Source organism: Lagopus leucura, unplaced genomic scaffold (assembly GCF_019238085.1).
Source record: "Lagopus leucura isolate 7727_CA_CO unplaced genomic scaffold, USGS_WTPT01 Super-Scaffold_100044, whole genome shotgun sequence".
Lineage (NCBI taxonomy): Eukaryota > Metazoa > Chordata > Aves > Galliformes > Phasianidae > Lagopus > Lagopus leucura.
The window spans coordinates 1559768-1587464 of NW_024962291.1; the positions used below are offsets into that span (position 1 = coordinate 1559768).

The following is a 27697-nucleotide window of genomic DNA, read 5'->3' on the forward strand; positions in this document are numbered from 1 at the left end:
CTCAGCACTGTGAGCACTGAAATGGCTGTATCACGGGCCTCATTCTGTGGGCACTTGAAGAAATGTAGGATGAGTAAGGCAGCGTGTGACACCCCTGCCCTCTATTGGTGTTGAATGGCAGCTCTGGTGTGTGCACAGCGACCGGCCCCTCAATACCCACAAAACCCATTATTTCAGAGGGAAAACTCTCTCTGGGACCGTGTAAAATACCAGAGTTTGAATTAGGTCCTAAGTCCTGCTGATGCTGAACTTGGCGTGATGATGAGTTATCAGAAACATGAGGAAAAGGTTGTGTATGGAAGTGAAAAATATTGGATGGGCTCAGATACAATCAGGTTTAAAAAAAAAAAGACCTTGGCAAGTTGTTTCAGCGCCAAGTAGGTTGCTGGTATAGCCTTGGAAAAGTCTGAAGTGCTGCCTGTAGCTGAGAGCTCTGCAGCCCCATGCCTATAAAGCCATGCGGGCTGCCTTGTTTCACTCATTAGAATGAGTGCTGAAGTGCCTTGATACCTACAAGTTCATACATTTGAGTTAGCACAGGAGAGGCAGATGGTGTATACATCTAGATGCTAATGATCCTCGCTTGTTTTGTATCACAGGCACATCACAGATCCCACAGGGGAAGATGATCACAGAGCCATTCCCTGTGCTTTTTCGTACCTTTCGTGCACTTGCATCCCACCACTCAAATGTAACAAACCTTGAGATTTAGCACTGATGTGGTCATTGTGTATTGCATCACTGTGTGCATTCTTGAAGTCCCATTACTTAGTAATACCAAATAGCAACATTAAGGAGCTGCACGAGAGAGAAGAGTTGGAAACAAAACTTTTACTGAGTCACAAAGGCTTTCAGAGATGATCAGCACAGAGAGAAGTTTGCCTCGTTAACTTAAATAATGATTTTAGAAATAGTATGCAGTACAGATCACACTTCCTTTACCTCCTGGATACTGTATCTGTGTCCTAAATATTTTTTTCCTGTCAGCAAAATAAAAATGATCATCATAATCCTGTGCAGTCACTCTTAAACTCATTACGTGGCTGGCATTGTCCTGCTTCAGCTCCTGCAGTGTCCTGCCACTGCAAATAAGGCCTTTGCTTCTGGTCTCCACATTAGCCACATTAGTCTCTGTTGGTAAAGCTGAGGAAATACTACGTTTCTTTAAAATGTCAAGCCCCTTCTGGTGTCATCAAGTGTAATTCAGTGCAATGAATAAGGTCCAGTTTGTATCCAACAAAAGACATGGAAGATTCTTCCACTGCCTCAGAACAAGCAGACACCAGTGACAAATCATCCTTACAGTATTGCCTTGGTTCTTCTTCCAGTTCAGATGCTGTGGAGTCTCAAACTACACCGACTGGTTTGAGGTGTACAACACAACCCGGGTGCCGGACTCCTGCTGCCTGGAATTCAGCGAGAACTGTGGACTCCATTCCCCAGGGACCTGGTGGAAAGCGGTGAGTGGCTCTCCAATAGCTCAGCAGCCTCCATAGAAAGGGCAGGCAGGCAGATGGTTGCAGAGTGATGCAGGTGATAAGGTAGTGATGTAGCCCTGATCATCTCTAAGTGGGAAGGCTTACTTTGAGCTGTGACTTTTCACCTCCAATGAAGCCATCCATTCAAATACTTCTAGGCTTTAAAGGCTTTCTGAGCTGTTGTTTCATGTTGCAGATGAATACTTTCACTGATCAGGAGCACAGCCTAGCTAGATTAAGCTGAAAAATGACAGGAATGTTTTTGTCCACTCCACCTACTGGATTAAGTTGAAGGCAAATAGCTGCTCACACATCTAACACAAGCCTGGAGGAGCGCTGCCATCGCAGTAGCTTTGTTTGGCCTAAGCAGTCATGAGGCAAGGTGAGCAGGTAAGCCTGGGGTGTGGGGCAAGGCCAGCTGATGAAGTGGAAATGAAATGAAGTTTTGCTAGCTCTGGTGCTTTGCAAAGGAAGTACAAAGTGTTTGGCTGTTCTTCGTGGGATTTCGTGCATGCAGATTGACAGTGGTAGAGGCTGAGTTGAAACCAAATATGGCTCCAAATCAAATTCTCAATTTTAGGACTTGAAAGTTCTTACTGCATTTTATTCAGGGTACCAAGGTGATCAGAGCAGGTTAACAAGGCTGAAACCACGTTTCGGGTAGGCATTAATCCTTGATGCATGCTGTAAAAGCCACTAACTGAAGGCAGAACACTCTTGCCCAAGTACATTTACAGGGCACAGGACACAACTTCTTTCTTACAGAGAAAAGCATAGTATTTAAAGAAAGATTTCACTTAGGCCAATTCTCATCCCACCAGTCCAGGCCAAAAACATGAGGTTGGAGCTGTTGCAGAATTCAAAGCACAAATAAAACAACAGAGGAATGCTCATACTGCAATTTAAATTAATGGAAAATGGTAAGAAATCAGCCCACGTGCAACAGGAGAAGCTACTGAACAGCTCTCACTGGAACTTTTATTTAGGCAGATGTCTAATATAATGTTGATTGCATATATATGTACACGTACATATAGTATGTAAATATGTGTGCATGTGCATATTTTTTTTATTATATACATTACATGATAAGCTTTTCCTGAAACATGGAGGAAAATAAATGAAAGGCTCGTTCTAAAATTCTAACTGCTTTTAGTTGGATTTTAGAGGGGAAAGGTGCCCCGAATCCAGTGCTTGCTCATCTTTAGGCACTGGCCCAGTTTGTATGGAACAGTGCTTGTGCAGTGATTTGGAGGTGGCATTACAGTCAGTGCTCCATGCTTAAGCTTTTAAATCAGAAATGTATTCAGAAACTGTATTCATTCCAGTAGTGCCAAGATGAAGTACCCAGCAGCTTTGTGTGATCTCGCTCTTTCCTGTCTGTATATTCCCAGGGGAGTACAGCAGTGTATTTATGGCTAATATCATATTCTGTTTTATTCCAGCCTTGCTACGAAACAGTGAAAATATGGCTCCAGGAGAACTTACTAGCAGTGGGGATCTTTGGATTGTGCACAGTTCTGGTGCAGGTACACTGTAATACTGATTTTCAAATCCTAAGTACTCAGAACCAAATAGCAAGCAGACAGTCTGCCCAATATTAATTTAGTAATTCCAAGTTTTGCACGTTAGACTAAAACTCTCTCTCTTATGTTTTCTTTCTGTTAGAATGAGATACAGGACTGGGAATACTGCCCACATTTTCTGTGCTATAAAGCACTGTAAAGAACCATCACTTTATCAAGTGGTTTATCTAAGGCACACACTTGATTTAATGAAGAGGTAGTCCACAACATCCTAAGACAGAATCCTAATTATGGTAGAGTGCGCTGTCTTTTAGAGCACCAGTGTTTTTCCAGTAATTTTCCAAAGAGTGCAGTCAGCTTAGCCTAAATATCTAATGTTAAAATAGCCTAAAGGTAGCTTAAGTCTTCAAGCCCATTCAAAGTTCCAGGGTAAGTTCTAAGTTTAGCTGTATTACCATAATTCTACCTTCCCAATAAACCATACTCCTTTTCAATTAATTTCAGTGAAAGCAAGCAAGACTGGCACAGAGTTGTAAGTAAGATTTTCACTTGCAGTTACTTCCAGCCTAACTTTGGTCACAGAAGGGTCAGTCACCAGTGCAGAATTCTCTTAAATATCTGTATGTATCTTTAATCCAGCAATGGTGATTCTGGTCCCAGTGCAGACATGCTGGTTACAATGCTTACCCTGAAGTATGTGAAGGCTGCTCTAGAACTCTGGCACTTACAGCTGTTTGTCAGCCCCATATAGCATAAGGTCCCACTCCTGAACACCACATTGAAGACAGAGTTTAATTTACAGTTGCACCTCTCTCTCATAGTCAACACATGAGCAAAAAGGATGGCATCACTAAGCTAGATTTACTCCAAATTAACTCATTAATTAATTTAAATTTTGCATGGTATAATATTGGAGCAGCAAGAGAGAATCTGGGGTCAGAAACTGGGATTCAGCTTGTGCTCTTTCTAACATTGGCTTAAGCAGGATAACACGTGTCTTACTTTCTTGTACATCATGGCTACAACTTACCAGTGCAAATGCCTGACTCCTTGTGGGCCCAAATTCAGTACAGTTTTGTTCTGTTTTCCAATGTTTTAAGCAGATATGCTCAAGAAACAGGTAAGTGCATGCAGCAAGGTCATATGGCAGAGAGACAATGTAAGAAGGTTCTGTTGTTAACATGTCTCCACACTTAAAAAAAAAGAAAAAAAAAAAAAAAAGACTTTTAAGCTTCTATCCAGCACTTAAGGAATCTTTAAAAGATGCATGAAAAACTCAGCAGACCATGGAGGTTTCCTTTTCACTGACTTTGATTATGTTGAAGGAATTTGAGAGCAAACACCAGCTTTCTGACCAGCAGGACTGACTAATTTTGAATGGCAGAAAACATTTCAGACAATCTAAAAATGCTAATTAATGCTGCCAGCTAGTGCTGTGAAATACAGAGAAAATACCTCAGAACAGAGAAGCCTTCATCAAAGTCTGTGCTGAACTGCACTGTGTGGTTGAATGTAATTGATGATGAAAGACTTGATCCACTCTCACCTAACATGAACCGCGCTCCCTCTGTTGTTGCTGTGATGTGGTTGGTATGGCCCTAAGTACGTGACAGCTTTTGTTTTTCATGTTAATGATATTATAGTTAGAGTGACACCGTGACACAACTTGAAGGATGTACAGCAGATGTGGCGGGAGAATGTTCTTCAGTCATGCATGCTGGAAACTGTGTAACACATTCAGCCACTCAGGTTTTATTGCACAGCTGTCCCTGAAGGTGTTCCTTTACTAGGGAAATAGAAGGCATTGTTCTAGGGACTACTTCCAAAAGGCAGCTAATCAATGCCTCACCGCTTATTTGGTATTCATGGGCAGCAAAGATGAACAACTACGTAACCTTCTTTTGTTGTTTATTTATGAAGTAGCATAGGCATAATTCACATTCTTTCAAGAATATTCATAGATGGTATCTACCACCTAAGGAAGCCTTAACATTTATGTGGTGCTTAAAATGGAATTCACACCAACAAATTCTACCAGGCAAACCTTTATCTCAATGAAAATTTGTACAGCAGTGTTTGTTGTAAAGGAACAGCAGTAAGCAATTAGTGTAAGTAAGTACTTCAAATAGAAGGAAAACAGGATGGTCTTTCTCATCCCCTTTTTTGAGGACTTACTGTACCAGAGGCAACGCAGCAGGTCAGTATTCAGGCTGGGAGAAGCAGCCACCTCTGCCTGCTGCTTCTCTTGAACAGCCTGAGCAGAAGGAAAGACACGTACAGTGTTGATGAGCTACTGATGACTATGATTAATGCAGGGACAGTCTGCAGCGACTCCCCCAAAGGGATCTGTGCACACACATGCTTGGAAAAGTAAAGTGCAGTAAAGTAAACCACAGCGTCCTTTGGGTCAGAGATGAAACTGCTTGTCTTTCAAAACAACGGCTACAGAGATAACCACAGCCCCACAGCCAAGCAGGTTGCTACTATAAAACATTTTTGAACAAAAGACATTCAAACATTTATTTTCAATGTACCTCTTCCTAGTATCTGGTCACTGCTTTCCATGGAGAAATCAGCGCTCCTGTGCCCTCATTGTTCATTCTGTAAAACAGCAATACAGATAAGGATAAAAGGCAGGCAGAAACAAGGAACAGAAGCAAGGAATGAGCTGGCAGGAAAAGCAGTGTGTGATGTGTCTTTCTGTGCATGAACAAAACCAGTGTAAGCATGCTTCTCCCTCTTTGTTTAGTTTTGTTTTCTTTGGTTTCAATAGATTTTATCTCTCTGAAAAATGATTATTATTTCTTTCTCTCTTAGATTCTTGGACTCACCTTTGCAATGACCATGTATTGTCAGGTAGTCAAGGCAGACACCTACTGTGCATAGATACCATTCCCAGTCTTTTTGCTTCTCCTCCGAAGGACACAGGAGAAAACTCCTTCATGCTCATTCTTCTGACCTTTTTTTCCCCCCCTTTGTACTATAAACTGTGTATAATGCTATCTTTCTGGAGATTTTGTGAATCACCCCATTTTATTGAAGGAGGAAGAAAAGAAAGATTCTGTACTTGAACTGGCACAGGTAAGAAGCAGCCTTGTCTTTGAATGGAAGAAAACCTGCAAACAGCCATGGCTCCTTTCCTGTGGCCTACAGCAAAGCAAAAGGAAGCTGCTGCTGATGGGCACATCTGCAAACCAGCATTAGGAAAAGACTGCACTGACACAACCTCTGTGAAACCTGCCAGGTTGCCTTCCAGCATTTCACAGTCTGGAAGAGAAGGTGTAGAAACTGTACATTCTTCAGCACGGAAAGAAGGTACAGAATAGCTAGCACTGAATGCAGGTGTAATTTTACTACAGTTTGCACACAGCTAAAATGTCAAGAGCAAGCAGCCTTTGATCCAAGTATCTCAAGATGATTTTGTAGCCAGGAGAGGATCATCTTCAGAAATACGTTCTTTTAAAGGAGTATTTTTAATTTCATGTGCTGCAAAGTCAGGCTTTTAATCTGAATCTGTACAGTGAGATCTGGCTGTTAAGGGAAAACAGTATTGAACAGTTATTAATTGCCAGTGGCATATAGGTGATAGTTGACTGGATATGTAATATACGTTAGATTCATAATATACGTTAGATTCATATACACACACTGTTCTGAAAGGAGGTGAAAATAACCAGCATGTAATCTCAGAAGGTGGGAACCTTTCTGTCCCATTTTACATTCCAACTGAAAAAACCAGGCAGGATTTCTTGTAGGAGGCACTATCGGTTATACCTTTGGGAAACAAGTAATTACTTTCAGCTGTATCTTCATTTCAGTAAACAACTTGTGAGTGGGCTCCTCAGTCATTCTACTATGATTTTATTTTTTATCATCTCTGTTTCAAGTTAGCCTGCCAAAAAATATCACTCATTTCCATGCTTGGAGATTTGTACTATGCTGTCAGCTGTTCCTTCCCTGAATGTCACCATTTCATTAATTTACTCTGGAAATATCATCATCTGCAGGTATGATAGAGTTCTCCTTGCTAAGGAAAAATCTTTGCACATTGCTCATTTTTCTAAGAGTTATTAAGACTTCAGATGTTTTTATGCTTAGCAGGTTTTTTTCAGCTGTATGCTTACAACAGCCAAGGCACATCAGTCTTTGTTAGAACTGAAGTCATCTCACATTTGTGCTTTTCATACCCATCTCCCTCCTCCAGGCTTCAAAGGCTGTTGGCTACAATACGCCCACACTTTCTGGAATTTGCAGAAATCTAAGTCATTGCTTTCCTTTTGCCAAGAAACAGCCACACTGGTTGTCCCATTCCCCACTCTGCTTGAGTAACTGAAGTAATTTATACAGGACCCTTGTAGAATCTGAAGAATTAAATGCTTCCTGTTATTCAAACAATTCCCTGTCAGCACCCAGCTCCAGGTAATGCTGAAGCATCCTGGGGAAAGGAGATAGCAGGGAACAGGCTATCACAGCAAGCCACCTGGCCTGCTTCCCCCCCAGGCAGCCTTTTGAGGACCTCTCAGCTGGAGACGCGAGCCAGCCACAGTGCCCTGTTTTCACAGAAAGCCCAGTGCATCCACTTCTACTGGGCCAGACGAAGCATATATCAAGCTCAGGCACACAAGTTAACCTGTACTTCGGTGCTTACAACAGCAGCTCTCAGTCACAAGTGACATTTTGCTTACCTTGATTTAAGGCAATTTCCAGCAGTAAAGCTGGCCTCACCAACCTACAGTATTGAACATCTCCTTAGCTCTAGCAGTAACCCTTCTCTGGAGCTGCACCACCAATGAGTCGAACTCTCATTTATGCCCCCTTTTATGCATCACCCCCTGCAGCATGGGGCATTTAGCTGTGCAAAATAAAGTGAAAGTAATGCACTACTTTTGTGTATGTATCATGTGGCTTCCCAATCACAAGCTATAACAGCCTCACCACCACTAAAGGCTTTTATTACCGTGCCAGCAAGCCACAAATGAGGACAACATGTGACTGAAGTTAAACAGTGAGTATCCCAGTGAGTACAGACAATCTGTGCCTTGAGCAAGACTTACTTGTGGAGTTGTAATCACGATGGGCTTGATGCTCTTTGCTTCTTGAGCCCAGGCTGGCTGTCAACAGTTGCACTCTTGGAGCAGTGGCAGAAGTTTTCTCCTTTCCTTTCTCTCTCCATTTTCCTTAACTGCAGACAAACAGCTGTAGCCTAGATGTACCATGTGTGAGTTTTTCCCGTGATTCTTAGTTTGTACTCACTGTTTGCTTCTGCTGACAGCTCTGAGTTTCCAACACTGAAAAGCAGCACAACAGAATGATGAACACATTAATAAAACATTGATTTTTTAGGAAAGATAAAAGTAGACAAGTCTATCTGTAGTGATCCCAGCCATTAAAAATTAACAGATTGACAGCAGGCCCGATGGCTCAGCTGATAAGAGCAAACCGTTGTGCAACAGAGCTTCTGCAGAAGGCAACACTCATCAGTTTGCCTGATGGAGATGTAGGGAGAAGACATCACAGGCCTCATCCTGTGAGCCTCCCAGTAATGCATGCTGAACTCTTAGAGCAGACTGCTAGGCAGACTTTCAGCTACACCTACAGAAGTAAGAACACAAAATGAGAAACAGGGAAGACACACTGTGTTTTCTGGTTCCCTCTAATCATGTGCGACACTTTAGGCATCCTTACAACAAGACAAACTGCCTCAGTTTTCAAAAACATGTATCTACAGACAGTATGAAAGCATTCACTTTGTAAAACCTATTGCAACAGCAGCACCTACTGAAAAAAAACCAACAAAACTCACTGCCAATAGAGGTGCTGGTGCAACTTATCACTAATTTGAACTGGACTGTTTTCTATATTTGATGTTATTGATTCTCTTCATGCAGGTCTAGCAGATGTTACGGTGCTTAAAGCATTACCAGCACAATCCAATTTCAAACTTCTGAACATACTGACTATAACACGCCTCAGCTTTGTCATATTTCTTTTCAAAAGCATTACATCCTTTTCCTCCTGATGAGGTCAGACTGCTTTGTGTTGTGTAACAGCAGCAATTCTTTTTCTAAAAAGAAAAACCAGATTGTTCCGTATTATGTACTAAAAAATGTACAAAACTTGACATGGAATTGGTTGATTACAATTACCCTGTAGTACGTAATGCCTAGTGCTCATAGTGCATTTATGCAGAGTAACACAGAAGTCATTCCAGTTGCTTCCTTTTGTGTTTTTGTCACTTGCATAGTAAGGTCTTTTATATTATTTTCACTCATTTTTAAACGTGAAGGAGGGCTCAATACATTTAAAGACAGAACCAAAGGCAACAAAGAGCACAAGGCAGAGAACTCCTGATTTAAACTCCTTGCTCTTTCTGCCTAAAAACAAGATGTGAAGGCATATGGTGCACAGCTGGACCTGAATACAGCAAGACCAGGATTTAGCTTTTAGAGTCAGTCCAAAATACTTCTGGCTTTTCATCTTCACAATTATAAGAAATATATATGTATATTTAAGAAAACATTTTTTATTTTCCTGCACAGCAACTGTCAGCAGCAGCCAAATTGTATTGCTTGTACCACAGAATTATTTAGCTCTAACATATTATAGTGCACAATCACTGAAATTCACTCCAGTTTGCATTCTATGAGTATTTCTTTACTCCTTCCCCTCAAGTTACATCAACTTGTACAGGTTTATTCTTCCATTTAATAATCACCATTTGAATGCAGCACTGTATGTATGATTTGTAAAACCAAGAGGGAGAAACTGCACCGGAGTTGTACAAATACATTTTCCAGCATCAGCTATCTGGCTGCAGCGTGAATCCACCCAACCCCCTCACTGCTCACAAGCTGATTTCCATTTCCCCATTAGAGTCCTTAGTGCATGTGGCTTCAGGCTGCTTCTTCCTCCATTCATAGGCAGGACAGGAGGTTGTCAGCATGGAAGAAGTTAATGCCCTTCACTTACCACTCGGCTTCACTGCTGTGCTAGATAGAAATGTGGCACTGAAGGTAAGCAGGAAAAAAAAAGAGGAAGAAAAAAAATGTCGACTGTGGCATTTATTTTAAAACCCAACTCATTATTAACTTTGTCCACAAGGATTTGTGCTATGTGTGAATGATCTTCATAGCTACTTAGGCAATTCACAGTAAGAAAACAAGTCAGGACTCGCTATGGGAAATTGTGTTTGGATTCCATTGTGAATTCTCTTAGATTGTCACCTGTATCTTACCACAGTGGGCAGATCTCCTCAGCTCTTTGGATTTTGTCACTGCAACAACGATTATACATTTTTGTGCATTCATATACAGAACAAAATTGAAAATATACATTTTATTTTTAAAAAAATTATTAAATATTCTTTAAACTTTACAACAGAATGTCTTTTGTATTCCTTTTAAGAAACTACACTGCCAGCTATACGAGTATATGCCTAGCCAAAGGTGGGCCAGCACACGCACTGTACATGAGTTAAAAAAACAAAAAGCAGCATACTTGTTTTTGTCATTTCTCATTACCTGTCTTTGATTTGCTCTATCCTTCGTTATTGATTTTTTCTTTATTTACGCAGCTTACCCATTGCCAGGTAGATTTATACTCCATTCTGTTTCCTCTTAAGGGCAATCTGAAATTATGTGGTAGTCAATACAGGTAACGCTTCAGAAAATATTGGGGGATCAGGCTTAATAATGTAACAAAAAGCTGCACACCCCAAACCAATTGTTGTGTGTAGAGCTCATCTGTCACTGATAATTCTGAAAGTGAGTAACTTCTCTTTTTCTGAGGTAGTTGCTTATACTCAGAAATTACTTAGGAAAACAGAGGAAATTAACACCAGACAGTGTTACAATGGAATGTCAGGGACTCCTACTCCTGATCTCCTGTGTCAGATCAAAAGGAGTTCTGCTTAGCCAAGTACCTTGTCTGACACTGCTTTTTTGATTTACTGCACCCTTCAGACACATTCACAAGTGAGCTCGCCTCTAAATTCGGTGCCTTCTGAGCAATGCAGACTAATGAAAGGGTAGATAGACACGGTGTGAAAATGGAGAACCAGACAGCTTGGAGATTGTTGCAGGAAACCTCACAAAGTTGGCGGACATTTCTTCCACCCTCAGGCCTGCATTCCTTGCACTTCCTTCATCCTGTTAAGTGCACCACTAGATGGTCTCATTGACCACAGCTGGAGTCCTTTTCTGAATTCTGAGAAGATTGCCACTTCAGTCTTACATTGTAACAATGAATTTCACTGTATGTTAAAAACACACAAAAAACCTGTCATATAGAGAGGTATTCTAATGCGTTGCCTTCCAATTTCACGTAGTCACCACTGGGTCTATACTTCAGAAATGCTGAAATATTATTTAATGAATATTATGGAAATCTGTGGGCAAAGAGCAGCTCTATCACCTTTACGGCCTAATTTGTTTCCCCACTAAGGCTTTTACCCGGGAAATACAGATTACTATTGATTTCGAGGATCCCATTGTTTCAGAATTCAAAGACCAGTGTACCTTCCCCAGCAGCTATCCTAGTTCACTTGTCTTTGCTTCCTGAACTACACATCAGCACAGACAGGTGTTTTTCTATTTCAGTCGGCAACAAGCTGACATTTCAGCTGACATCCTGCTTATTTCTCTCAGATGTACTCAGCACAACCCAGGAATTTCAGCTTTAGCTGATTATACTCACTGTATAGGTTGAGTACTTTCTGTCCGCATGGCACTGGCCACAAAAGAAAACAAGCTAAAGGTAGCAAATAAAACAAGAATGTACAGAGAATGCTTCCAAAGAGACTTAAGGGCAGCCTATAAATCTTCATCCCAACTTTTGGCTTGAGACATCTGAAGTACAAAATACAGAGCCCTATATGTTTCTTACTTTCTGGTATGTTAAAAAAGACAAAGAATCTATCGTTAGTAACTTACCAAGCAACTGCAATTGGAAAGGCTGTTTCCCAGCAGTGTCTATGTAAGTCATTTTACCCAAGGCCATGCTTTTTGCTTTTTGCTTTTTGCTTTTTTTAAATTATTTCCTTATAGACATGGGTATGTTATTCTGTTCACTAGAAATGGTGATTTTTGTTGACCTGGCCAAACCCCTCATTTTACATTCTCTCAAACAGCCAGAAAGCATTCATTACACCAATGCAAGTGAGAGGGCAACGTGGGGTTCTTGAAAGCTGCCTCACAGTGGATGTTTCTTTAGTGAAGAGATGTCCAATCCACTGATACCGTTTCTGATGAAGTTGTTTGGGCAGAACATTTTGTTATGACAGAGTTGCTTAACACAGACTTCCCTGTACCAGTGGTTAAAGGAATAATTTAAAAGCATGGGATCCCTTATACAGTAGAAACTTCCCACTAGGTTTTCACAGGACTATTACAGGATGTGGTTTGAATCACAGGCAACAAAAGAAAATATATAGTTGTATATATCTGTAAAACAAAGTAAGTTTTGTACAAGGTATAGCATAAAAAGCAATTATTAACATGTACTGCCTATGTATTTATTTCCCCATACTGACAGTGAGAAAAGTTTTAAGTGTAAAGTACTCATCCTGGAGATAAATTACTACAGAAATAAAGGGATTTCGGGAACCGGTTTGTGAAAGTCTATTCAGATGCACCTCACCTCCCTTCTCCATGTAGGCCTTTCCTCAGTCACTGATGGACACAATTAGATAATTCTGATAGCACCCAAGATACTGATCAGCCTCAGCTCACAAACATTCCCTCTGCTGTTTTGAAAAGCTCACGTGCACCCACACAGTACTGAGGGGATGAGCAGTGTAGTCATCCCCACATTTTTCCTTATGGCAAAGCTAACTGTCCAGATAACTTCTACCCCAACAAATCCACCAAACAAAAGCCCTACACCGAAATCCCACTGTGCTTTCATTTCTGAAGGAACTGAACTCTTCCTTCCCACCAAGGAAGTTAATTTTATTTACGGACTGAGTTAAGATGAAGCATTTGCAGTTCTTTAGGAAAAGAACATTTCAGCATGGAGCTGGTTCTGGCGCTTTCTTGGAAGCTCCCCTCTTTCCCTCACTGTACCTATACCAGATGCTGCTTATGACAGTCCAAGTCACCATGATTCTTTACAATCAGGACATCACATAGCCCTCCTCCTCACCACCAATTGCTACTGGTTTGCAATTGCAGGAGCTTTACCTGAAAGTGACACTGGCATTAGATGAGTAAGGAGGCGGGGTGGGGCTAAAAGCAAGGAAGGGCTGTTGGGGAAATTCTTAATGCTATGAGCTCAGCTGCAGGAACTTGACAGTATGTTATAAAGAGAAACAGGAATGTTTTGCCCCCAGAGTCAGAAGCACTTCGACTGTTCCAGTGAGCAGCAAAGTTGTGGCCTTGGCCTTTCAAGAACAGAGATGCCCCTAAACCTCATAGTTGAAAGCAGTCCTACATTCTGGGGAAGAACAGAAATTGTGGACTCAGACCTGTATGCAACTGAAGGCACTGGGGATCTACAAATGCAAATACAGGAGTACATAAATTGAATGAATGTCGTATCATTACCCACTCGCTTTCCCTAAACTAAATAACTTACCAGCTTGGAAGTACAACTTGTTGTCACGGAGCCCGCTTGATATTTGGTGCTGATAAAAAGTGAAGTTTTAAATTTCTATCCTGTGAAGTCCGTGCATTCAAGTTCTTCCTTATTAATCACCTTCTTATGTCCAACTGTGCACCACAGATGGCTAATGTGACACAGTACATTCTTCACTATCAAAACGTTCTTTGAAATAAGTCCTTACATGTTTAAAGGAATTGTTATCACATGGAAAACTGGAGTAATTAAAAAACTTCCTGGAGATCACCCATGCTGACGGAATCAAGAGTTAATGTACATTCAAGAAATACATGCATGTACCTTCTTCTGAGGATCAGAATATTCCAGTGCAAGCAATCTTTGTTTTTAAAGGATGACACAGGACTCCAATTTATGTTGTTTATGTTTGCACCAAGAAAGTCAAGGAAGAAAAGGGACACTAAAAAATAACAGATATTAAAAATAAAAAGCCCCCACAAAAACCACAGATGCAGAATGTGGGTGAAAATGGAAACTGCCCAAGAGCTGGGCATGCAGTTGTAGTCAGCTGAGCAGTGTTCTTCCTTACCATATCGCACAATGGAGCAGCATCCCATGAAATACACGGTAAGCCCTTCACAACAAGCACAAAAAGATGCTCCCAGAACTGAATCTCAGCCACAGTACATGTAAAGTACACAGTACAGTAAAGTCTCTCTACAAACCATCCCATCCAATCCGTGTGATTTAGCAGACTGAGAAGTTCTGAGTTTTGTGTGAATGTGCAGGTGATGGATTCTTGTCTGTGGATGCCACAAGTCAGATCTACGTAAGAAAATCTGCGATGTCTCACTGATGCTGCAGTCAGGAGCAATCAGCTGATCCCTGGGTACAGTCTTACCACCTCATTCACTCATACAAGTTACTTCCTAGTAGAGGCACTGCAGCTGATATTGCCACCCGAGAATGGGAAGCAGTCATCAACCCCATCCTTAGTATACAAGGTCAAAAGTATGCATATAAGTGTTCAGTGCTGTTTTGCTCACCTTTTCTCTTTGATCCTGCTGTTGTTCCATTCCAGCTGCTTGCCTGTCCTCTTCCAGTACTCTGACAGCAATTCCATCAGCTCCCCTCCCTGATGCAGTAGGTTCACAGAGCTTAGGAAAGGGCCTGGATGATGAAAACAGTTACAAGGAGTACAGAAACTGATTTCTCTTATCTCCTCCAGCCTTCAGTACTCCTGGCCTCCCAGGAGATCAATCTATGGAGAAGTGAGGGCGAATTTATATATAGCTTAAACATCTGAAAACTGCTGAGATCCATGACGTTTTGAGAACTCAGCGCATGACAGCTGACACATCACTGGCTCTCATGGAGCACAGTGTCCTGCAAGTTAGAAGGTTCCTTAACATCAGTGCAATCACACAAAATGTCCGGGTGTTCAGTCACACAACCAGACCTAGCACCAAGTAGCTGAGTGCCCTGCTGCCTTATTTACACAAGAAGCTCTTTTAAAGCGCTAACAGAAATTCACACAACACAGCTCCGATGATGTAAGTTTATTTCATTTTCATATTCATCCAGTGACCTCTCACTGAAAATTAGAGATTCCCTGAGAGTTTTATAGCGTGAAGTGAAGTGGCAAATTAAATTGAAATTGAGATAATCCCTAGAAATGTGTACACAAGTAAAGCAACTCCAGATACCTTTCACACTGGCAAGTTCTTGTATAAATAAGAAAAAGTAATCTCCTTCAATGAAGGTGTTCTCAAACCTTTCAGTTTCTCTGAAGACATCCCCAAATAAATCACGTTGTGTCTACACTATCATCTGCAGTGGGACCACTCAGATCTCTATCAGAGAACGAATTAATATTGAAATGTGTTACATGAACCAGAAGCACCACTGAATTTCCCAGCCAGGAGTTAAAAAAAAGAAAAAGGCAGCAGTGTGAGGCAGCCGTTTTCTAATCTCATCTGTCTGCCCTACTGATAGCACACAGCTCAATATGATTTTTATTTCAGTATTTCCACATAGCAATATTTGCTTGTGTGAAAGCTTAAACAACATATTGGTTCATGTAAGAAAGTTGCAGAGCAATTCGGTTTTTTTTTTTATTTTTTTTTCCAGTTTTGGTTAAATTGTTCCAGTGGAAACAATTAATAAATTTTCATAATAAATGAAAAAATGGAAACCCTGAAGGAATGACATTCTGCATATACAGACACATAACACGGAATTTAAGCCCCAGGAATGAAAGCAGATTTGTCGGCAGGAAAGGTTGTGCTGCAGCTTCATTTATGTCTTCAATGCAATTTCTGAAGCAGAGAATGTGATGATTCCCCAGGGAAATTGCACAACCACAATGCCTAAGCATATTTAAAGATTATCATTCAGGGCTTTTAAATCCAACTCTGTTTCCATTAATCCACTGAGCTGCCGGCCCAATCTCACGTTGGCAGGCTTGCTCACTCTTTAACAATAGAAAGCTTATTAAATATTAAGGTCTTAATCTTAAGTACTTCTGTATGTCTGAGAAGTCCTAAATAGTGCATAGGAAACAAACATTTCCCAACTAACAAAAAATATTTAAGGGGTGGTATTAGGTAAAGGTGGATGTCCCCACACTACCGGAACTGTGCAATAAATCCATTCACCTTAAAGCAGTCGGTGTGTCCCTGCAGTCACATTCTGCCCTGCTTGCCTAGACACTGGGTTAATTGCCCTACCTTGAAGGACAAGAGCTCGCTTCTCTCCTGCCTTGAAATGCCAGCACAGCCACAAGAATGAGGTTTGTGGAAGGATTCAAAGTACTCAACCCAACCTCAGGACAGTTTCAGATAGCAAACAGTGGTCAGACGGGCAACATGCCCACAGGGTGCAACGTGGATATTGCCAAAAATGAAAGAAAGGGGAGCTTAGACTCTGTGTGTATGCATCCATACTCAGGTCAATCAAGTCCAAAACACTGCATTTAGTGTTGAATCATTGAAGAAACACAGTTATCATTTCTTAGAAAGAAGTTCTGCAGGTATTGCATTAAAGTGAGGAGGCACTGAGAGTTAGAAAACACATAGGGCTCCAAAACCCTTGGTGGGGATAATACAGCATGAAGACGTACAATGTAAGTCATTCTGTTCTGCAATTCAATCCCTTTGTTAACAAGGGATTACCATCACAGCATTTGGTATCATTTACACACATACAACTCATGTATTAACTCCTATATATGCAAAACTCAATTCGACAATCTGCTCCCGCAGAGCACTTTGTCAAGGTTTCTACATACAAGAATGTCAGTACATCAAATTTAAATATCCCAAGGTGTCCTGAATGACTGCAGGGCATGGCCATTCACAGGAGCCCAGAGGAACGTGGTTTCTTCATTTACCCAGAACTCAGCAATCTTTGCCCTTCTGCCAGCAGCCTGTACAGCCACACAGACTACAGGGAAATGTAAGGCCTGAGAAGCGACCAGTGTGAAACCAAAACAATATTCTGATTCTTCTGTAAGACTGAAAGGCCACTCCTTCAAACAACTGCAGATTTGGTAATGAAATGATCTCCCTGTAATCCTATCAATCCTTTGTATGTGCAGTAGCTCAGCTTGTTTATGCTTTACTTCATACTTGGCTATCTGTTTTATAAGATGCCTCTAGGAGTACTCGCTGTAGGTGCTTACAAATGCTCCTTTATGCAGAAAATAACAAACCCAAACAATGGAATCATTTTAATGGACTTAAGGTACACAATAGTTTGAAAGAAAATAATGTGTTACTTACAGAAGCATGGGAAGTAATTATTCAGATAATGTGCAGAACAGTCTCTGGGACGTTAAATAAAAATAAGCATCTCAGCTTCCTTCTAAATACATTCTTTATAATCTCCTAATAGGTAAGCCAAATTTGTTTTGCCATAAATTCTACGCACCCTAATACGAAGCTTGGCAGACTTAACGATCATTTAATTTCCTTCTTTAACCTTCTTCATTCTTAAAGTTTTGTTTAACATTGGCAGAAATGAGCTAGAATAGCTCAAATTAAGTGGAGATCAATCATGATTATGAATGGACAGTTACCAGCCTCTAGTCCAAATACTCCTGGAAATAAAAGGGATTCCTTCTGCAAAGGAATTACTGCTCCTCAGACCAACATTTGCCTTTCCAGACAGACTGTACATATATGGTACACAACCCACGACAGGGCTTGCAAACACGATGTGCTTTTTAAAGTGTACCCTAACCTACAACGTTGTAGGGTTTAATTTTGTGCAAATAATTAGCCTCATCTTCACATTCCTAAATAACTTCTGATGCACATTTTCAATAGCAATGGAAAAGGACACGGCACAAATAACTTCAGAACTAAGCCAGACATCCCTCCTCAGGGCGATGCACATTGGAGCTCACAAAACGCTGCCTTGCAGCTGAACATCAGGAATTTTGCAGTCTGACAGTAAAGTTTTACAGTGAAAGAACAGCGTGGGATGGAGAGATGCCCTTAGGGAACCCGAGAGCTTTACAGGTGCCTCTCACTTCCAGCTCAGCTTTTCCAGTCCAATACAGCTCCATCAAAAATTCAAAAACACTTCCATGTGCAGTGAGTCACGCTGCTGCCCTGCTTTGCTCATGCTTGCAGACATTGTAGATGGCATCTCCCTACCATCGTGATGAAACTGCCCAAATTTAAGTGCCTGACACCTGCACTGTCAAATGCTTCTCACAAAGAAAGATTTTATTATTTCAGGTTTGTTCTGAAATTAGAAGTAAATTCTTTCAAATGTGACTGTTTACTTCCCTGTAGCAGAAATGCTAAGTCACAGCCTGAAGCAGTGATGGAGCACCTGATGGGAAGGCAGGGCCAATACAGGGGAGCTCAGGTGTATGCAATGTACGTGAGTGACTGGAAGAGGTGGAGCCAAGATCCACCCCTTCCCAGACCTCATTTAAGGGTTGGCACTGGAGGTAAAGGAATGTTGTTGAAGATTCCTGTGTACTGGAGGCCTTCTAAGGGTAAGTAGCTTCTTTCCTTTATTTCTATGCTTTTGGCTGCTGTGTTTGGGCATATCCTCACTTGTTACAGCCTAGTACTTTTGCTTCTCTGCTGGCATTGCTGTGCTTTCTATTGCCATTCCAGAATGGCCCCAGATGAGTGATATGATGCCGCTAGTGGAAATGTCTTAAAAAAGGGAACAAAAGGATATTATTGTGAAAGCAGCAGGATCCATGAAAACTGGCTGAGCTATACAACTGCACAGTACTTCTGTATGCTCAGTAATGCTTTCTTTTTCATCACACAAAACCACTTGCTGCTCTGTCCTTCCAAACAATGCTTATATACTTAATGCAGGAAGGGTGAAAGGCACCATTACTACTCTTGATTTCTCCCATTCTCACTTCTTCAGCGCAACTGCAGGAGATGAAGCTGGATCATGTTTTCATTTGAGATTCATTAAAAGAATGGCAATCAGGCTGCAGCTGTACTGCTAAAAATCTGTTTTAATTATAAACAACAATAAAAATCTAAGAACCCAAATGGGCTCCCAACACGCGAGTCAGTGGAAAAGACTCCAGATCCAGCTTTAAGTAGTAACAGTGCCTGAACACCAGGAAAATCATGCCTTTACCTATAAACAAAATGGCTTGGGACAGAAAGATAAGCAGTGGTTTGGCTCAGACACCTCACCCGCACTGAGCACGCAGTGACTTTCAGAGACAGAAGTACATCCTGTGGAGCACGTTCTTAGGTGAGGTTAACAGCACAAGGTCAGCTGTGCAAAGGAATCGAGCAGAACCTTCTCACTTTCATTTTTTGAGTGAAATGCAGGCAATGACCAGGGCACTGGAAGAAGTGTTTTAATGCTGTGCTGCAGAAAAGATGCCTCAGAGGAAAAGCAGTCTCTCTAGCGGCGTGAGGACAGAACTCCAATACCCTCCTTTTAAAGCACGTAACAGTGACTACATGGGCTAGGAAATAGCAGCTGGATTTTTCAAAAGCTTGCTGTCTTCAGCTTTCTGATTTACTGCAGCTGTTAATTCCTCCTCTTGATGGTGCAGATCACTATTTCTGTTTATTCTTTCTAGATTTATTTGTCCCTATATCCATAAGTAAAGCTCTTTTCAAAGCTGTTCTTCCTTAACATGTGATACAGGGGAGGAATAGCAGCATGCTTAACTTGACCTCTGTGCACTCATGCATGCACAACAACTTGTTGTCAACAAATCATTAAGCTTTTCTCCAAGTACTGACTGCAGAACAGTGTCCTGAGGAAGGGGCCCTGCTTTGTTCTGGTTTCTGATGACTGCAGTAGAGGCCAGCCAGCAGGTAATGGGATAGAGAAACCTTAGCTCTGTTTGACTTTGTGACAGGCTTACTATGTGACACTGAAAAAGTTACTTTTCATTTGTTTTTCTTCCATCCTTTGTTTGCCAGTCCTGTTGAAAGCAGTGCTCTCTTTGGAACACCATTCTCTACACAGCATGTTGTGTATCTCCTGCCTCTTTTCTGCTCTGGGAACCCTACCTGCACTTTCAAAGCAGTTATTTCCAACAACCCAAAATTCCTGAATTCCTTGCCAAGGAAAGGGAAAGAGAGGAAGGTGGCTTCTTAACTACTTGATAAATGAGTTTAATACTGCACATGCTTGAAATTCAATTTGTACACCAATATACATATCTCAGAAGGCAGTGAGTATTTACAGTATTCACTTTGTGATGCACAAAACTGACTGAGTAACTTAATTCTCTGCCAAAAAGCACTGGGTGAAGTCATCAGAAGAGTAGCCTTAGTTTTTTACAGATACACTGGCCAAGTATACAGCTTCAATTTTGCCAAAAAATTTCGTATTCCTTGGCTCCAAGAAAGATAAGGCACAGGGAAGACCTTGAAAATGCAGAGACTTGGTTTTGTTTTGGTCAGTGTAGCTCTATTCTCACTCCTGTAGGAGTGGCAAAGGAGAAAGCATCTCCTCTGAAGGCAGTGGCTTCCCTCCATTCCCTCTCACTCATTTCTCTCAAACAGCTATGAGAACTCTGCTGCCCTTTCCTGTCCTGTCCACCTCCTTAAGTGATGCAGCTAAACTCAACAGCAACTGCTGACTGGAGGAGATGAAGTCTGATCTGAAACCTGGACCTCGCTTAAGCCAAATATTTGAGTACTCTGTGTCAGAGCAAACAGGCAAGTCCTCACTCTCCTAGGGAAGATTAATATTCTCCATCACTTTATTTATATAATTTTATCTCTTATCAAAACAACAGATAAATCTCGTCACATAGAAAACAAAACTCCTGAAGCTTACTGCACGTTCTCTCTTTTATCAGTCAGTAATCCCAAGCACTAAAACAAATACCTAAAGGTGTGATTTAGCCCTCAGTGCTTTAAAATAGTCAATAAACGTCTAAAGTGGGCTTTCAAGACGTGAGCTCAGCCAGTCTCCTCTGTACAAATGCATCCTTATGTCAACTACAATTTCAGCGTTGATATGAATGAAGAAAGAAGGAATTAGATGGAATTTAAAATCCCGGCAAATCCTGCTTGCTGCAGAAAGTCCATCTAAAACAATTCCAAGCTAACAGCAAAAGCAATTTAATTTTAATAGAAAGTTCTGGGTTAAAAAAACATAAGCAGCATGCAAAGACCTGATGCAGCAGACAACTATTTAGTATTGTAATTCTAAAGGCATCATTGAATAAAATACTTTCTGAAGTTAATTCAAAATGATAGCAGCAAGCTACCCAGACTCCAAAAATCAATCTGCCTGGTTAAGCTGCATCTGTAGTTGGAGAACATGAGACAACATATTTGCCAAGAAAGATGCGTGCCTCTCTGCATGCATTTGTGGAACTTGAGTGAGTCATGCAATCATCTTATATAGAAGGAACCTTTAATGGCCATCTGGTCCATCTCCCCTGCTGTGAACAGGGTCACCTATGCTACATCAGGCGCTCAGAGCCCTGTCCTGCCTTCCCTTGAATGTTGCCAGGGACAGGACATGCACCACTTCTCTGTGGTGAATGCAGCCTGTGCCAATGCCTCATGGCCCTTATTGTGAAAAAAACTGTTTTCTTACATCCAGTATAACTCTCCCATCCTTTATTTTAAAACCATTTACCCTTATCACAACAGGCCTTGCTAAAGAGTCTGTTCCCTCCTTTTTTTTTTTTTTTTTTTTTTTGTAGCTACTGTCAATTACTTCAAACATCCCTACATGGTATGTTACCAGCTGCAACTCAAATGTAGAACAAAGGAATTTAGACTTTCAGGTAGCCAAATACATCAGTTGTTTTAAAGAAAACAAATAATGATTATTAGCACAGAGTTTTTTCACAGAGGAGTGTGAAGTAGTAGAGTTAAAACAACATGACTGTTTTACTCATAAAGCTTCCATCTTGGCAACTGGGACAGCAAATATGTGCAAGAAGGAAATCAGAACAGAGGTAGTTGCTCTGAGCAAAGCTAAGCTCTCCCACCCTATCACAGGATCACTGTGTAACTGCAGGGATGAGGGAGCCAGTTTGGCAAACAAAACAGCAGTTCTTTCTGTCTTCCCTCACTGCAACTGCACAATGTTCCCAAGCACCTTCCCCCTAACTCCTACAGCACAAGAATGCAGATATTGCTGCTGCTGGGTCTTCATCTACTCGTGGCTACAAGTGTAAAATCAGAGGACTTTCTTTTCTCTAATGTTTATTAGGTTTTGGGTGAAAACAGACATGTTCAATCCTAAGGAATTTCTTAAGTTGGGCAGACACTGCACATTTGCTGTTTTCAGTCACAGATCCATTCTTCACAACTACAAAGAGCACACACCAAAGGCTCTGGCGCACTGGAGGAGACCTCATTGGAATGCCTACTCAGACCATTTCTAAATGCAGATTCTAAGGAAAAATAGAAGAAGAAACTAACAACTAGCAAAAATTATTGATGTCCTTAGGGCTTAAGGGTTTTTCTTTGGGGTGAGGTTGAGCTTCTATAATACATCCAAACACGTGAAATAAGGGAAAAAAAATACTCAGTCTTACTTTTTGGAGCAGGATGAGAAGCAGAGGCAATTGTGACACACAGGCTTTACACGGTGGTGTAAACTAGTGAATGTCAAAATCTTCTGACTTCGACTTCTTTCCCCCATCCTTCGAGGAAGGTGAAGTGCATCACTCAAGCAATATCCTGCATATAGCAAGATCATCACAGCAAAAGATGAGAGAACTGGAACATACTCCAATCTACTGTGGCTGCATGTGCAGAGAAACACAACCATCCTACTTGGCTGATACCAAGCCACTGATTTCAGAATCACAAAGCACACAGTCTACTACTGGAAAGTCTGTAGCTTCCTGCCACTGCATCACACCTGTTGCAATTAGTTGCTTCAGGTGAATGAAATTAGGAGAGCTGGAAAGTTTCTAGAAAATCAATATTCTGCTCCTGCACACTGAGCACTTTCACATGAGCTTCGTTAACCACCTCCAAAGCAACATGTGAGCATACGACGCAGTTCTGCTCCCACCTGAGAAGTTGCGCACAGAGGGACAGATTTTAGTTTGTTTTATGCTTTTCCTTCCCACACCAAGTAATTACTAAATCTTACCTTATATGAATTCCATATGATGGATGGATCAAATGTGATAACCTTTGTGCCCCACGAAAGCAACTCCCAAGTGGCCCTTTGCTTTGCTTTCAGCAGCTGATGTGGAGAATGTAAAATAACAAATAGTTTTCAATTTTGAGTCTTGGACTCCACTCATCTGCTTTTTTTTTTTCAGTTACAATTTTTAATACATTTTATTTATAAAGTAATACACGTAAAGGCAGATTTTCAGCTCTTAATCTCAAATGCTAATGCATGATAAGTGCTCTTATTTATTTTAGCAACATTTTGAAGAATGAGTGTTAATCGAATTCTATTCTTTTCTAACTCCAAAAAGCAAAACATGGGGAAATGCAATTGGGCCACATGTAAGAAAGCTCTGCTTGACATCAATTAGGTAATTGATACTGTTCATGGCACCTGAGATCTTGCTGTAACATATGTTAATTTGTTCCTATAACAGAGTCAGGTGACAGAGCACAACTTTTTGTCTTCTTACTAGTACTTTAGAAAACTGACTGATAGAATATTCTGTTGAAATAAGCATATTTCTGTTTTACTGCTTGCTTCATGATTTTTGCTGCTTTAACAGGAACACCAGATATTTCTCCCCTCACACCTTGATTTTTTAAGTCCAATATCTTTGGCCCTGTAAGTACTTCATTTAAGAAGTATTTGCTTCTAAGGAAAAACAGACGGAAATTTTTAACCCCATTTTACCGAACAATGTCTCCATATACCACAAAGCAGTGCTTGCTGTTCTTTTTGAAGCATAGAAATGAAAGTCAATTGCCCAGTACCACGGTTCTTACAGCACTACCAACACAACACTCTCGCCCATTTCTGCCCTTTGCTCAGCTTGCTCCTCTTGTCAGAAGGAAAGAAAAAAACAGATGCCCTACAGAACCCACCTTTGTACCAGCTTGTGTACTCTTGTGTCATCTTTTCATCCAAGCAGTGAGGTATAAATTTCAAGAGAAACTTGCCTTCATCATGGGTCACTGGTGGTACACAGCTTTTTTGCATTCTGTGATATCTAATAAAACACAAGCTGACACTGCCACACATTGAGAAATTAAGCGATCACAAGATAAATCCATTAGTAGCAAGTCTTCATTTGGGAGTTCAATCAAATGCCTGCCTGGTATTTTATTTTCTGAGAACTTCATGCTAAAGAACTGTGCTTACTCTGTTTCTTTTTAACTGTTATTTTTGAAGCAATAAATGTTTTACCTTTAGAGACAAAAAGGCAAAATCCTTAGCCTCATGCCATGAACTGCTCAAACTCACAATGTACTTCTCCTCTGGAATTTATTTTTCATGATTTAGCAGGGTTAGTTTGCTCTTTCTGCCACACGTATGTATTCATTCCATCTCTGAGGATGCTAAAGACAGTTATCCCTAGCACAGCTGTACTCAAAGACAAACAGAACAGTTGAACTTCAGAGAGAATCATCACGAGATTGAAAAAAAACGAAGAAAGAAGCGTGACAAATTACATTTATCCTTTCTAGAGAGGAAACAATCGATTAAAATGAAATATTTTCTTCTTCCCCAAAACTTTCACTTTTAAAACCACTACCTACCAGCTAGTAGCTGACAATGCATGCCATTTCAGATCCCAGACTCTTCTATTTGTAACTGATCATCTTTTTTCTGAGACATTCTGGTTCACTAATGCCACTGAAAGTAGAAAAACAGCATAATGGAACTAAATTCTTGCGCAGATACCATTGCCAAAAGTGACTTTTAAATTGCTTTTGAACGAACCAGAAAGCTCAAGTTAATTGAACATGAGGATTCACGTAGCAAATTATCTCAGTACTAATGGTATGGAAGAAAGAAGCCTGATTAGTAAACCCTGCTGGATACTGCAATGTGAGAAGTCGAGAGATGCCAGAACTAAATCAGTGAGGTGAAGATCAATAGTTTTTTAATCAATGGTGGATTACAGTGGGATTTATTCCGCTGAAACAAGCAGGGGCAAATAAATCCCCCACTGAGATTAATTACTGGGAAGAGTGGATGCAAAGAGAAGGAGTGCAGTTATCTTTGTGACAACTGGAAGTGGCAAGAAGAACACCAGTGGGAGTACAGAGCTATTGCCTGGATCTCTGCTGGGGACCAGCAACACCCTCATCAAATTCCCACCACCTCCCCTTACTTCCTTACAACAAACTACCTTGAAGCCTGTGTACTTCTACAAACAGAAAACTTATAAACTAAAAAGCAGGGACAATATTTGGGGGGACAGGGCTGTTTTTAAGCTAATTAATAGCTTCTGAGCTATTTAATAAAAAAAAAAAAAAATCTGTTTCATGGAGGTAAAAGCACCAATGGGTGCAGTTAAATAATAAAAGCTTTATTCAGAAAGATAGTCACTATATTCATAGCACCTACTTAAATAAAGGCATTGTCAGTGCTGCTATGATGTTCTCTTGGGGTTATCAGCACAATCCATCATTACACGAATACTTCTCATTTCCATTGTAGCCTTTTGTGCTAAACACTACAGTTCCCACAAACTAATCACTAATGCATCATGCACTGGTGCTAAGTACTGTAAAATAAGACACTAAGCAGCCTAAGTGGAAGAGAGAAATCACAGAGCATCATCTCCTGCTTACAAAAATGATTTAGAAACAAGTCATGTCATGAATCAGAATTACTGTGATTTTGAACTACATAAGCAATGTAATAAAATGAAGAAAACAAACAGAGCTAACAGTCAGTATTCAATCCTTTACCAGCCCTAGGGTAAGGTATCTAATTGCTCCCCTCACACCCACCCTCTTCATTTTATGTTGACTTACCTTATTAAGAGACAGCAGGTTGCAGAGTCCAGCAGATGTTAAATTTGCCAGACATAATCTGATTAATTTATTTGTTCACTTAAATGATTAGCAGCAATTGTTTGAGAGACATCTACCTTAAACCCTGATCAGATGGTATCAGTTTGTCCATTTCATTTCTCGCAGAAAAAAAATATTTTCACTTCTAGTGTCATCCCAGCTGTACAGGTCGGTCTCTTTCTAAGCTGTTAATTCAGAAGCTTTCAAGTTTTTTCCTCTGAACTTTATCAGAAACCAACAATCATATCTATGTGGCAAAACAAGAAGTTCTTTATTGGGAAAAATGCAAGTTTAATACAGATATGAAATAAATTACAAAAAATGTTTTCAAAATCACCTCTCCGGGATACTCAAATTAATTGAAGGTGGAGTCTCAGTGAAGCAAAAGTCTTTCCCACATCATCTCTTACTTTAAAGCAGGTCATAAAAATAATCCAGGCCTTGTCCCAGTTCCCAGATGGATATACCAGTGCCCAATTCTTTTGCAAGCTCTAAGCGCAACTGGATGGACTAAGACAAAGACACATAAAGCAATTAGCTTTTAGTCAGAGGCATCAGACACTCCATGCTGTCATCTCTCTCTGCCATTAACAGACTTTAAAAATAACCATCCTTGAACTTCTGAAAAGCCCAAAGTCTGTATTTCAAATTTTCTCTGGCTAGCAAGCACTCATTCAGTAAGAGACAGTTCATTACACCGGTTAATTCAATGACCTAATGCACGATAACCAGCTAAATAGACAAAATGCCAGTGAAATAAATCTGATTTATGAACTATGCAAAGGACTGTTCTAATTTAAGCTATCATTTCCCAACGTACAGAAATTCTAACTCTTCCCAGAAATTTCCCAAGGGTAAAATAAAACTTTATCACTGAAGACAATTAGAGCCACCATCGAGATCTTGTACCTACCCTTGCCTTCTCCCAGGACAGAGTCATAATTTTTGTTATCAGAATTCTATTTTTAAGAGATCTGGGAGATGAATTTAAAACATATCTATGCTACTGCCGTAGATTTGGTTTAGACACTGGTTTACAAGGGAAGTAACATTGTGTTTTGTGTTCTGTACTTCTGTCAGTTCAGACAATAAAAACAATTAATTTTTTTTTTAGCCTTTTACTTTCAGGTTTTCTTACTTCGAAGTGCAGCACTGTTTGAACAGCTCACACCACAGCGATGTCTTTAAAACTCACTTCCACAGGAAACAGAACAAAATGTCAAGGTGTCATTAATATCTACCAGCCTGGACTTCATGCCTGCCTTTAGCTAACCACGAACAAGTCAGTTTTGAGCAGCTTAACCTACCAGTGATTACAACATGAAAAAGGGGAACAAACACATTTGTGAGTGGGGAAATAAACCAAAATTCTATGTTCCATTGACCATTTTGATCGCCATGATGTGAACAACTCTTTGATTCACCTCAGCACACAGTCTCTAAATATTTCATTGCAATCTTGAAACCTACAGGACTGAATGTTCTTGTTCAGGCTAGGTCTGATTCTAGAAGGGTGAAATTTTAACACAAGAGCAGAGAGAATGCAATGTGATAACATGCAGCGCAATCTGTCTTTTCTCTGATAGATTTGCAGTGAAATTTCAGGGCAGATACTAGCAAGAACAGAGTTAGACATTGCAATTCATATCCCATATGTGCTAGTACTTCCACCTGTTTTAGATTAATGAAGGGAAATATAGCT

The 27697-nt window shown here is 40.6% G+C and overlaps 2 protein-coding genes across 12 annotated transcripts in view; one reads left to right on the top strand and one right to left on the bottom strand.

Annotated features, from left to right (window-relative positions):
- Positions 1-10378, top strand: part of TSPAN4 (tetraspanin 4) — a 397360-nt gene extending 386982 nt beyond the window's left edge. For all 7 annotated transcript variants that reach the window (XM_042884548.1, XM_042884552.1, XM_042884549.1 and 4 more), the window contains 3 exons: positions 1329-1460; positions 2924-3007; positions 5822-10378. In XM_042884548.1, coding sequence (XP_042740482.1) covers positions 1329-1460; positions 2924-3007; positions 5822-5890 — 285 coding nt within the window. In that variant the 3' untranslated portion in view covers positions 5891-10378. The remainder of the gene's footprint in view (positions 1-1328; positions 1461-2923; positions 3008-5821) is intronic.
- Positions 812-27697, bottom strand: part of CHID1 (chitinase domain containing 1) — a 127492-nt gene continuing 100606 nt past the window's right edge. For 3 of the 5 annotated variants that reach the window (XM_042884540.1, XM_042884542.1, XM_042884543.1), the window contains exons 13-20: positions 24055-26505; positions 23144-23239; positions 22578-22722; positions 14605-14728; positions 8059-8292; positions 5539-5605; positions 4035-4196; positions 812-2373 (exon numbers count right to left, since the gene is read on the bottom strand). In XM_042884540.1, the coding sequence (XP_042740474.1) occupies positions 26407-26505 (99 nt within the window). In that variant the 3' untranslated portion in view covers positions 812-2373; positions 4035-4196; positions 5539-5605; ... (3 more) ...; positions 23144-23239; positions 24055-26406. The remainder of the gene's footprint in view (positions 2374-4034; positions 4197-5538; positions 5606-8058; positions 8293-14604; positions 14729-22577; positions 22723-23143; positions 23240-24054; positions 26506-27697) is intronic. The other 2 variants (XM_042884545.1, XM_042884544.1) reach the window with 2 other exon arrangements.